At 45.2% G+C, this 12,776-nt stretch overlaps 1 protein-coding gene across 1 annotated transcript; it reads right to left on the bottom strand.

Moving 5' to 3' along the window:
* Positions 1–225: 225 nt before the first annotated feature.
* ptk6b (PTK6 protein tyrosine kinase 6b) lies at positions 226–11,293 on the bottom strand. The gene is made up of 8 exons (XM_076741780.1): positions 10,714–11,293; positions 9,250–9,371; positions 7,369–7,532; positions 6,482–6,647; positions 3,380–3,541; positions 2,541–2,722; positions 2,316–2,469; positions 226–1,771 (listed from the first exon to the last, which is right to left on the bottom strand). Exons 1-8 carry the CDS (start codon positions 11,100–11,102, stop codon positions 1,590–1,592), a joined length of 1,521 nt encoding a protein of 506 aa, XP_076597895.1. The 5' UTR covers positions 11,103–11,293; the 3' UTR covers positions 226–1,589.
* Between the last annotated feature and the right edge of the window lie 1,483 nt (positions 11,294–12,776).

The following is a 12,776-nucleotide window of genomic DNA, read 5'->3' as shown; positions in this document are numbered from 1 at the left end:
GGACAGCAGTGTGTGGACAGCAGTGTGCGGACAGCAGTGTGTGGACAGCAGTGTGTGGACAGCAGTGAGTGGACAGCAGTGTGTGGACAGCAGTGAGGTCCAGAGGTCTTACCAGGTATTTCATCAGCAATGTAGACGAACAACATTTAAAAGAACTGCAAACAAAAAGGACCCCGGGATCAGGATCTGTTCAGATATAATGAATGAATTAGTTTACGTTTTTTCTGTGGGTGACATCACTACATTTATTGATTTGCTTTATGGCTTTGATACACTTTTGAATCCCTGGTAACCAAGAAAACATCCCAGGACTCTGTGACTGATCGAGGGGACAAACTGTTTCCTTCAGTCCCTCACTTCACCTGCTGACTTCTGCATTTTGCCTGTTTTCCAAAATCCTGTGTGTGTTTGTTGTAGTCCGGAGGTCGTCCGTGGCCGTGGCTCTTAACCTGAGCATTGGGACCCACCACGAGATGTCGCAAGATGAATTTGGGGATTTGCGAGATGATTAATAGAAAGCAGAAAAGATATTTATGCAAAAGAGTTATGCAGCTTTTTAGACCTCGATCTAATCTGGATGATCTTTCTTCCTCGTGTCAGCCAGAATCAGCCTGGTGGATCACACGCTGATCTGATCTTCTCCGTGTGTTTATGAGTTTTGCAGGTTATTGGAGCACTTCCAGTTTACAGCAGCGAAGAGACGACTGGATTAGGCTGAAGAACATCTGTTAAAGTACAGGAAGGGTACGAACTGTAGAACTGAAAAGTGAATTATTGCTGATTTGTGCCATTAAAAACTTTGCTCTCAGTTAGAAAAGGAAGCAAATGGAGCTTCAGATACTGTGAGTGTGCTGCCCCTCGCTGGCCAAAGGGAAGTACTGCAGACAGGAACTGAGTTCATCAGGCAGTAACAGCAAGCATAATAGTTTAATATAAATTAATTTTTCCGAGGCGTGTGTTCACAGTTGGCGCTCTCTGTGACATTTGTTCTTCTTCCGTTCGTGGTTTTTGATCCTATCAGCTGATCTTGATCTTGAGTTGTCATGAAAACGTAGATAATCTAATTTCCCTTCAACGGTGGCTCAAAACACCAGTTTCAAAGTTCACTCTTGGCCGATGAACGATCCAAAAACACAGACCCTCACGCTAACCGCAGAGGTTAGTCACTCCTGTGGAAACACTCACAGATTCTTTGAGCCCAAGCTGACATATTAAAATTTTGTCTCATCAGTGGACCAAAACCCAAAGATATTTGGGTTTACTCTCACAGAAAACTAAATATACATCCACATACACTTCTCACATAGGACGAGCTGGAACCGGAGCATGTTTGCTTACATAATGACTGAAATGGTTAATCGATTGTAAAAATAGTCACCAACTAATTTTTTAACGGCTTCACCTCTAAATAAATCTTCAGATTGTTTGATAATGAAAATAATCAATAGCCGTCTTAGTAAAATACAACAAAATACATCAAGCTTTGCAGGTTTAGACGTCACAGTCAAAGTCTTTGATGAAAAGGCCAGCAGTGACTCTCTGCTGCCCCCGTGTGGCAGCGAGTGTAACTGCAGGGAGTCATGGGACCGTTACTCCAGCTCATAAGAGCTGCTGTCCAGTTGGACCTTGAGGGACTTGAAATCTGGCCGGTCGGCCGGCGCGGCGCTCCAACATGTCAGCATGATTTGGTAGAGAAAGCTGGGACATTTGGCCGGAGCTGGCATCCTGTACCCTTTGGTGACCTGCTGGAACACTTCCTGGTTGCTGAGGGCTGAAGGAGAGCAAGAGATGGAGTGAGGCAGGTGGACAGAGGAAGTGAAGAACAGGTGAAAAGAGGTTAAACATTTGTTTCCTTTAAAACACCTGCAGATACACCTGGGGGCTGTCTCAGTATGTTCTGAAGCTGGAGTGTGAACGTGAGAAATGATCTAATACTGCTCTCACAAACAAACCCTCGTGTTTGGCTCTGGATGAAGATCATACTGTAAACCCTGTCCTGTGATTCTGCAAATCCACACACATCACTGCTAAACCTCAAAGGTGGACGTGTCCATGTACAAAGGTACGTGGGTAAATATATTTACTTAGCATAGTGTTCGACTTCTGCGTCTGTCAAGATGGTGCAGCTTCATTGGAATCCTTAAACCTTGAAATGAAGGTGAATATTCTCATTAAGGCTGCATGATTAATCCTTTTAAGATCCCAATCTGGATTCAGGCATCGTTTCACATCAGTGTGACGACTATGCTGCGTGGGCGTCAGTGTGCGTTTGCTAAGAAACACATCTAATCCAAAAAACGTGTCATTCCACCAACCTGGGTAAGGAACGCCCCCATAGGTGGTCAGCTCATAGAGCAGGACCCCGAAAGACCAGACGTCCGACTTGTTGGAGAACTTCCCGTGGCTGATGGCCTCAGGAGCGCTCCACTTGTAGGGAATCTTTTTATCCTCGGTGATGTAGAACGGCTCCTGGAGGAGAAGTCTTGGTCTTAGAGGCTGGATGTGAGTTCAAAGACACACAAACGTTTCTTCCTTCTCACCTTGATCACTCTGGCCAGTCCAAAGTCGGCCACCTTACAGATGTTGTCTTCTCCCACCAGGACGTTCCGAGCTGCCAGATCTCTGTGGATGCTGTTCTTCTCCTCCAAGTACGCCATCCCATCAGCCACCTGGGCGCCCATGTCAACTAGTGACACAGTGTCTTGATTCTGCCCTTCTGGACCTGAAACAGAACAACATCGGCACTGAGAATCTGAACCCTAACCCTAACCCTAACCCTCTAAGTCCAGTATCTTTAAATCTATCTGGTCTGAATGTCCAGTGGAAATAATCGCTCTCTTGCTCCTCTTCTGGCATTTTCCTGTCTAATCCACTAAAATAAGTGTTTATTATGACCAAACCAGAGTTGGTGATGATCGTTGAAACCAAGAAGGTTTTTGGGAGTTTTATTTTGTGTCTGTCGAGTTTGAATGACGTGTGCGTCACTATGTTAAAATTAGTGTTTTTGTGAATGGAGTCTGGTGGCTTGGACGGGCGATACAGCAGCTGTTTCTGTTTAAACAGAAAGGATCTTTTCCACCATGTTGACACTTAGGATAACACTCTCAGCCTGTCGGTGGCAAAAACAAACCCTTTTAGTGGACATACATTAGAAACACACATGGCTGCATGGCTCACTCAATACTGGACTAATGTCATAACACAGCCATTAGCCACTCAGGCTTCCCTAAGTTTCAGGCTGCTGGATGATGAGAAACCTCTTCAAAACTAAACTATCACACCATTACAGGCAAAAGGGAACCAGCTGCAGACCAGAGGTCTGTCCCTCTGACCTTGACCTAACCCTGCGGCACAGAGCCGTGAACACACTGAGGTTTACTTCTGAGGAAGCTGAGCAGGCTGCCTTTCTCCATCAGCTCGGTGATGATCCAGTACGGCGTCGAGGCCGTGCAGACAGCAAACAGAGAGATGAGGTGACGGTGCCGGAGACTCTTCAGGATCTGAACCTCCCTCTGAAATTCACGATGGTTCAACTCCGAGTCTGAGAGAGACGGACGGAGACGGAGAGGATTGAAAGGAAGAATGAAAGAAACCAGGAGGTGAAAAAGAGGAAGAGGGACAAAAGAGGAAACGAAGAGAAGGAAAACAAGGAAACCACTTTGAAATTTGATGATTTAACAAATATGACAGACTTGCAGAAATACTGACTGCTGTGCTTCACAAATAGGTCAAATGTGGATAAAGTAACACTCTAGAAGATGAGATTTTACAGAAGTGTAGAGCAGAAATGCTCATGCAGCACCGTGATGTATGTCTGTTTTTGATTCATTCACGCTAACTGTGGCAACTGTGCAAAGTTAGCACCCTTTTACATGAAGTACCAGTACGCTGCCGGGCACACGAGGGAAACGTCTTTGCCTGCTGCCGATGAGGATCTTTGCAGTTCTCTTAGTCTAAAGCTGAGCGGACTCTGCAGTTTTATTTATCTTGTACTTACGTACTTTTTGCATAATTCTACTACGAAGCAGAAGAAAAAGGAAAACTTGGAGCTCCGGTTGGCTGTTCTGCAGTGAGGTTGGACACTTGGATAATCCATGGAGATCCATGAACCTCTGACTTCCTGCTTCTGAAACAGCTCACCTGACTGCTCCCACGACCTGCACTCCCTTTACTTTCTACGGGACTTTCTGGGTGACAACAACATATTGTGACTGTTGTGAACAATAGCGAGACAGAGATTAGCGTTAGCGCACACTTCCTGCCAAAAAGATGACGTTCTGCTCAACCGAGAGAAGAATTTCACTGAAGGTTGTGCAACTGTGTGTCACCTCAGCTCCACACATACAGTAACAATGATCAGTGGGCGTTATCATGATTAATCTGTGAATTACTCTTGACGTTCTGATTCTGTCTTCACCTGCTAGATCACACCCAGTTTCTGGCCGAACATGTCAACAATGCACATTTGTCTTTCTGCTGAGCAGCACACAGTACAGTTTACTATTCAAGAGTCAGGCTTTGAAAGATTTCCTTTAGCGGGATTTCTGACATTTCGCTTCATATGATTGGTCCAGGTGTGATTTCTTGTAGCTTTGCACAAACACTGTACGCAGGAGAAACAGCTGCTGAAGGACATTCACTTCCACACAACATCTTTTGTGTTGTTAAATGATGAATAAGCTGCTTTCTGACTGGTTTTAGGACTGTAGCTGTGCAGGGCAGCTCTCAGGTGTTTATCAGTTTGGCACAAAAACACAGTCAGCACAACGTCATGAGAGCTTATGTGTAGACATTTAGGTGTGTCCCAGCTTTAACTTTTTTAGAAACAGGCTCGTATCAAACCCTGCTGTATTTCAAGCCCTCCGGTGAATTATCACAGATCTGAGCTGATTCCCCCAGGGTCCCAGAACAGAGGCCACATCCATGAAGATTACTGGCTAAGAGTTGCTCTTAGCAATGAAAGAATAAGGAGAATTCTTGGAATAATGACATTTTCAGACTCGATCCTGGTAAAGATAAAAGTTAATCACGAAGCGTCTCAGCCCTTCAGGGAGCTACACAGGAAACACTGTTAGGAGTAGTGAGGAGGAGTTTTAAGAGCTTCTAAAGCAGCAGAAAGAGGAAGAGGATGGAGGAATATTCCCCAAGCGCTGGATGACTGAGTGAATGAAACGCTACAGCATAGATGGTTCGATCGCATTCGTTCATGTCTCCCGCCCGACTCAATAACGCTGAAACGCCAGGAATCAAAGTGGTCGACTTGACCTGAGTCTGTCTCAATCTCGACCACACAAACGATTACAGCGCTTTCACAGCCTCATACTGAGGCGCAGTTCACCTCATGTCCACTGGGTGTCTCCACCTGCAGGTCACTAAAGGTCATTCACGGACGTAGCAGCCTCCTTGCTGTTGTTGGTGTAACTGATGGTTGAGTTACATCATTTAACGCAGCTACTTATATAAGCTGGCCAACAATCACAAAAATTGATGGAAGCCATCTTTCCCCCGTTAACAGGCCGATCAGATCATGTAATAAAATTAGCAACATGCTAACAAACGTAAGCAAATGAATGGAAGCGCCGTCAGCATGTGAGCAGGTTCCTGTGGGGGTTCAAACACTCTGTGGGCTGCTGTCCGTTCTCACTGAGCATGTCGTGTCTTTTTATCAACCTGTCGCGTCACACCTGGCGATGGGGTCGGCCACGCCCCCTCTCTAAGATAAAAGTTTCTTTCTTTCCTCGCTCAGTTGTTAATGAGGAGTTCAGGTCAGCCAGATGGCAGCAGGTGGAGCAGGTGACTTCCTAACACCTGTTCAGAGGGAAAACAGCCTCTTGGCTAACTCACTTACAGCAGTGCTTATGAATGTGCAGCGAGCCTGTTAAACCAATAGAAACCTCCGATGACGTGAATGGGCGGGGCATGGCCAGTGTTAAAGCATGTATGAAGTTCCTGTTTGCCAGAAATATGTGACACCTGCCAGATGCTTCGTGCAAAAACTCCCAATATCAGAGGTCTGAAGCCAATAATTACCTTCATAATTCATGAATCTGTTCTCTTTCTAAGTGTAGAAAATATCAGAATTATGTCTTCAAATTGTTTGTTTTTGTCCAAAGCCCAAAGATATTCAGCTTACAGTTATATAAAACAGGAAATACATTCACACGTTGGAGAAGTTGGAACCACAAAATGCCTAAAATACTTAAAAGATTCATCAATTATCCAAATATTTGGCGGTTAATTTTCTGGCTCGGGCACTTGTTTGGCCGTCGATCAGGCAAACTTGCATCAAAACAGGAAGTGAAATGGATGTCACATGACCACCCGTGGATCACAAAGTGTCCTGATTTTTGTCCCTCGTGTCGATGAAGCCTGCTGTCAACACACTTGTGCACGAAGCCTAAATACGCAGTAACAGGACGACCTCGCTGGTCGAAACTCTTGTTCAGCTCGTGTTCATTGATCAGCAGAGATGAAGAAATACCGCTTTTGAGGATCTTGATGGCGACTTTAATGAGGTTTTTCCAGCGTCCCTGGAAGACGTCAGCGAAGTAGCCGCTGCCCAGCTCCTCCTCCAGGGTGAACTCCTCTTTGGGGAGCTCCCACTCATCCACAGTGAAATGATTCAGATCTGGAGTGTTGGGCTTTTTCTGATGGAGGAAACACACGTGGACAAAGACAGCACACAGTCTCATTATTTAGAGTTAAATGGATATCATGCATGTGTGTTTCACTGCATAAAATGACAGAATATAGTGAAACATGTTTGCATTAAGTCCAAGGACGAAACAAGACAGTCCCAAACTCAAAGACATTCAGGTTACTGTCACATAAGACAAAGAAACTGAGCAAATCTTCACAGTTCAGAAACTGGAAGTGGAGAATTTTGGCCAGATCCTGTTTTGATAAAGAACATTTTAATAGCCTGAAGGATAAGTTCGGTTTTTCACGTCAGTTTTCAGGTACCTGTATGCACACAGAGGGAAGTGTGGTATTAAAATGTCCACCATCATTTCCAGTGACTGATGCGTCCTCCCATTGTGTGCATGTTTGCTGATTTATTGCCTTATTTCCTAGTTCTGCCTCAGTCAGTCATTAGTGAGTGACGTGTCTGTTCTACTGAAATACGTTTAGTAGGAAAAGTTAATAAGATATAAAAGAAATACTGTGTTCAGGCCCAAAAAGGTCACAGCATCATAATGCGTCTCCGAATACAAGGAAGCACATGAACGTGTGTGTCTCAGGGTTTAGTGAAATCCGTGTTTGACAGAAATATTTTCATGTCCACACTTCTTGTTTTCACATGAACAGAAATAAGAGGAACAAACAATTGAAGAAGCAGAGAGACAGACACCACGCAGCCTGTCCTACCCTCCTGCAGGAGTTTCCCAGCATGCATGTGTTGTTCAGGCTGTTGGCGCCGTAATGCTCCACCAGGTCGATCAGAGAGCTGAAGTGGTGGCTGGGCTCCACGTAAAAATGACCCTCGTTTCCTTGGAGGACCTTAAAGTGCTTCACCCCGTTGCTCGTCCTCACTGCAGAGAGATTCACACACAAACTCAGAAACAGCTTTTTACGTGTTTAAGAGGTGAAACGTAAAGATCAGGCCGTTGAGTTAAGACACTGGGGCGTCTGCAGGAATACGACGCCAAATCAGTCCATCATCTTTTTATTTTGTAAAGCTGTAACTAAAAATGTCAGGAAGCCCAAACTGGACGAACGAGAAATGTTTGTCATGTATGTTTTTCCCCATCAGACATCAGAGTCGATGTCATCTCAGTCTGAGGCAGTGAACGCAGCAGACGAGCCTCCTCACACGTTCTCCCACATCTAACATTCAACTTCCCATCAAAACAAACTTTAAATGACATTTTCGCTTTATCTCAGCTTGTTTTCTGTGTCTTTGGCGATCGTCTCAGTCAGTTACTGCATTCACCACATTAATTCACGATATCTGTCAGAAACAACCCCCAGATTATATTAGGCTAGATTAGAAAACAAACCAGGCTAAGTCCAGACTAACTTTAAAGTGGTGGTTGTTAGCCTGGCCACCATAGCCAGTCTGACTAATGCATAACAGAAATGTAGAGCCGTCTAACCAGGTAATACTTCAGCGTATCGCATGTTGTTTATTAGTCACCATAAATGCTTTGAATCAGTAATCTGTTGCTGTTATCGTGACACTCTGGATGAACTGCTGACAGGCAGTTTTTGGCTTGGTCCCGTACATCCTGGTCTTCAGCAGACCTGTGGGATGACTCTCACTGAGCGCCCCTCGCTGGAAGCCACTGTTGTAGGTCATGTTGAAAGGTGCAGATTAGTAAGACGCCTGAAATGATGGAAAACATAAATACTGACATTTTCTGTGGTTCCGCTTGTGCTGCTGCTCTTTGAAAGGGCAGCAGGTAAATGCCCTCAGACTGTTCATGGGAGGAATGAGCACGCTTTAGAGATGCAGGCAGGTGGAGCTAAGCTTAGCTAAGCTAAGCTAACCACCTGCAGGCTGTGGCTTCATATTCGTCTTACAGATATGAGAGCGGGATTCATGCAAGTTTCCTCCACAAAAACAATAAGCTGTGTCTTTTGGTGTCCTCGCTGTCTCCCAGGACACCAGCTGAGCTGAAATAATCTGTTCATCAGTGACGTGGCAAAACAGACGCATGAAGCTAGAACGATATGAGCTTGAAGAGAACAGAAAGGAAGATAAGGAGTAAACCTGATAGTGTCGCCAAAATTCTGGTTTATCTATGAAGCTACAGCTTGTTCGGGCTCAGTCAGTGCTGATCAGTTTAGACGGAGCCCACATGGACTTCGGTTAGCTTCTGGGGTTTTTACGGAGTCTTTCGGCTGGGTCAGCACGCCCCTGTTTATTCGCCATTCTGAGTTCCCGGCGTTGTTTGAGACATTCAAACAGTTTAAAATGTTTATTCTTATAGTGAGAGTGGAAAAACAAGCTGATGGTTACTGTGAGCATCATCGAGGTCGAGTGAGGTGTGATGTTCTCCAGTGAGACAGCCTTTCATTGTGTTTCGCAGGGTCTTGGTTTCCTTGTCAGCTGAGCGGCCTTCTCAAAAACTACTGCATTGAGGCCGACTGTTGCCCTTTTAGCGTGTTTTCCACCTCTCTGAATACATCCTACACTGTTTCTGAAGAGAAGTGAAACTCCCTCCTCACTTCATCTTAACCCGCTGACGCTGTAACGCTCTCGCCCTCCTCACTCTTCCTCCATCGCCACCCTCCTTCTCGTCTTGCCTGATAGAACGTATCCAACGTTGTCCTTCTCACTTTGTCGGATGAGGAAAGCTCCCTGGTCATTTCCTGGTCCCAGCAGGTGGCTTTGGGCCTCAAAGCGGTTCATTGTCCCAAAAAACCATCTGGATGGACAGAAAGCCAGAAGGTAATTATTAGGAAGTGGCTGCGTGGTTTCAAACTTGACATAATGATCTGAGATAGTTTGTCCTTGGAATATTATTCTAGATCTGGAAATTTACTCTATTTATGGTGCATGACAAAGAAAAATCACTGTGAAGCAGCATCTAATGTGCCTGAGCCTGTGTTTTTACACGTGTTTGCAACTTTTCTTTGTCATTTATTTCTGATTAGAATCACTCAAAAGCTCCACCAACTCTATGATTAGTTCCAGCTCTGCAGCACCTGACGTGTGGGAATAACCACACGGTACACACTTCCCATTCTGATGCAGCAATAAACAGACAGAAGGGGAAAGAGACAAAAGAAGAAGTGGTGAAGCCGACTGTCGCAGTGTCGGCGTCCCAGTTTTCATCACTGCTGAGACGCAGACGTGACGCCGCAGACGGCGGTTTGTCACAGTGTCACTGAAGTGATGCAGAGAAGTGAAATAATCTGATTTTCAATCAAATATCCAAACACACTGCATGAAAACCTAAACGGTGTGAGGACGAGAGAAGTGATGATGGACATACTTGACATACCTAGAGGATGCTATTGCTCACATCAGGTCTCGCTGCCCTACTGATGAAATTTGAAAAAACAGGCCAACATTTATTGCTTAAAAGATCGGTTTGGTAAGTGTATGCAAGCTGGAATCCAGAGGACTCGTTGAATCAAAGAAGTCTTATTTATTAGTGATTCTGTTGTCATTTGTGTCAACATGCCACAAAGTCCAACCAGTCGCCCTGTACTGTCAGTGACGGTGTTGAACACTGGCTTCCACAAAAGTTTCCACATTTCCACAAGTTCTGCTTCTCATAGTTTGCATGCAGACCTCTGCTGTAAAACACTGGTTCAGCCTGAAGCTGTTTGATTCAGCTCATCACTTCATATAACAGTTTATAATCAGGTGTAGAGGCGCTGACTCAGCTCGAAAGGTTGTAGTAAAATAGAGATTTCACAGGCAGCAAGCGAGATGTGCATGTGTTTCAAAGCCAGGAAATAGACCTATCCCAAACTGACTCCTGTGGCTGGAGGTGGAAGCAGAGCAGAGTTTAAAGCCGAACACATGTAATACTTCAGTGACTCATCACACCTGTAAAGTTTGTAACAAGCTTTGGCTTAAACTGTCAGGACTGAGGCTGGTTTAGGCCCTGTCTCTGTTATTTTGTCCACCCCTTTGTGTATGTCCACACTTGACACTGTGCTTCACGCTGCCATGAATGTCTCAGAGTTCAGGTGTTCTGACTGATAACTTCAGGTGTGCAGGAAATTAGAAACGAGCTGTCGCAGCTCAACACTCACGGTTGCATCTCCAGGGATTCGGCCCTGACCAGGTAGTTACTGGGCACGATCCCGGTGTCCAGGACGCGCCCGTTCTTATCGATCCTCCGCGCGCTCCACCAGTCCCCGTTGCGGCGGATGACACTGAACAGGTCCCCCTCCTGGAACGACAGCTCATCCTTGTGCCGGGATTCAAAGGGCCACAGCGCCGTGTACACGGCGCCGCTCTCGGACGGCCTGTCCTGCGCCGGAGGACTCGCCGTCGGTGGTCTCTCCTCAGCGCCGCCGTCTCCTTCTCCTCCGCTGCCACCGCGCGCTCCTCCTTCTCCAGAAGAAGCCTTCTTGTCGCTGAAAATCCTCTGCCATAGAGCCTCCAGACATGGACAAGCTTTCCGCAGACACTCACCCATAGATGACCATGAATGGCCGCCGCGCAGTGCCGCCTTCGCCTCCTCTGCCTCAGAGCGCGTCAGCGGAGACAGCCGGATACACCTGTTGGACAGGTAGAGAGGATGGAGCGCTGGGAATCCTCGGAATGCCTACAGCGAAACTGCTGATGGGTTTGTCCTGTTAAGACTGTGACTGCTGCGCTGAAAGCACTGACAACAACTTCCTCCTGCCAGACCATAATAGTATTCACGGGAACTCCGCCTATGATCAGACAGATGCGTCATAAATCACAAACGACCACAATGACTGCAGGTTACTGAGGGATGAATGGATGAATGGATGAATGGATAGGACAGGTAAATGTACACACACACTGCTCCAGACGGGTACTTTTCTAAGTACTTTATGTGAGTAACTCAGAGGCAAATTTTGTACTTTTTACTTCACTGTATTGAAGTTTTTTTTTGTTATTTTATAGATTTGGATTAATATTATAAAATATAACCAGTGAATAAATTGTATTATTTTAGGTTAAAGTATTCGATCCATTAAATATGACGTCATTAAAATGAGCTGCAGGACTGAACACACATCAATGATCAGAATCCAATAATAAAATAAAGCCTGATGTTCTGCATCATGAGTATTTTTACTTTTGGTACATTAGGTAGATTTTGACGGTAATACTTTTGTATTTTTACCGAAATATTTAAATGCAGTTTTACTTTAGTATTTCTACACTGTGGCATTGCTACCTAAGTAAAAAAAAAAACAAAAAAACTTTTTTTTCAGGTGAATGGACACACTGGTCAGTTTCAAGAGTTGACAAAAGAAGCAGACCTGAGCAGCTTTTATGTATTTAATATAATGTTTATACACCAGAAGTATTTCTGAAAGTTTCTGAAAGTAGAAATGTGTTGAATCTCGAGTCTGTGAGCTTGTGGGGTTTGTCAGCTGCAGCTAAAGGGTTTATTAATGTTAACAGACGTTTACTGATGCTTTATGGATCAGTTAGAAGACGTTATGTGTGGACAGGTGGTCAAAAATCCAGTGGCTGGCCTTTATTTTTTTTTTGGCGAGGTTTCTTTACACCCGTCCAGTCTGCAGTATGTTCACCAACAGCTCAATGAGTTTTAATTGTCATGTCTTCAGTTGTCAGTCAGGAGGACTTTTCACACTCTGGAAACCCAAAAGTTGTTCTTGAGAGGTTTGTGTGTCCAGTTTGGGAAAAGGTGATTACACCTGTGTACCACCTGGGTTTGCTGGTGCACCTGGAGACAGCCCAACAATCTACCAGGGCTGGCTGGTTGGACATACATCACCCAATCCTACGAACCTGGAGTCAGAACCAGGTTCAAGAGTCGTAAAAGGAAATCAGGAACACGAGTCACATCAAACTCGGGAATCAGATCTTAAGGAGTGCTGTGAAGAAGTTCCAGTGAAGTCTAGAATCAGACGTTTGTGAAAGAGAAGGCCACAGACACAGAAGTTCATCTGTCAGAGCAGCTCCACCCCGTCAAGAAGTTCCTGTCTGAGTTCAGACGAGATGTGGTAACAAGTGGAGGAGTGACGGCACGTCAGTCACCTCTGACGCTTCACTTAAAGGCTTTCATGGCGTACAGAATTCAGGATGCGTTCATTTTCTCTTCCTTTGATCAAACTGTGACGTTCTGACAGCATCTGCTGCGACCTGG

The sequence above is a fragment of the Chaetodon auriga genome, chromosome 10, assembly GCF_051107435.1.
Source record: "Chaetodon auriga isolate fChaAug3 chromosome 10, fChaAug3.hap1, whole genome shotgun sequence".
Classification (NCBI taxonomy): Eukaryota; Metazoa; Chordata; class Actinopteri; order Chaetodontiformes; family Chaetodontidae; genus Chaetodon; species Chaetodon auriga.
Note: the sequence above shows the minus strand (reverse complement) of the source record. Positions and strands in the feature narration are given on the sequence as shown.

Coding starts and splice junctions, on each gene's coding strand:
- ptk6b (XM_076741780.1), bottom strand. CDS start 11,102: ATGGGTGAGTGTCTGCGGAAAGCTTGTCCATGTCTGGAGGCTCTATGG. Junction 9,372..10,713: donor GAATCCCTGGAGATGCAACC/GTGAGTGTTGAG, acceptor CTGTCCATCCAG/ATGGTTTTTTGGGACAATGA. Junction 6,648..7,368: donor TGGGAAACTCCTGCAGGAGG/GTAGGACAGGCT, acceptor TTCCTCCATCAG/AAAAAGCCCAACACTCCAGA.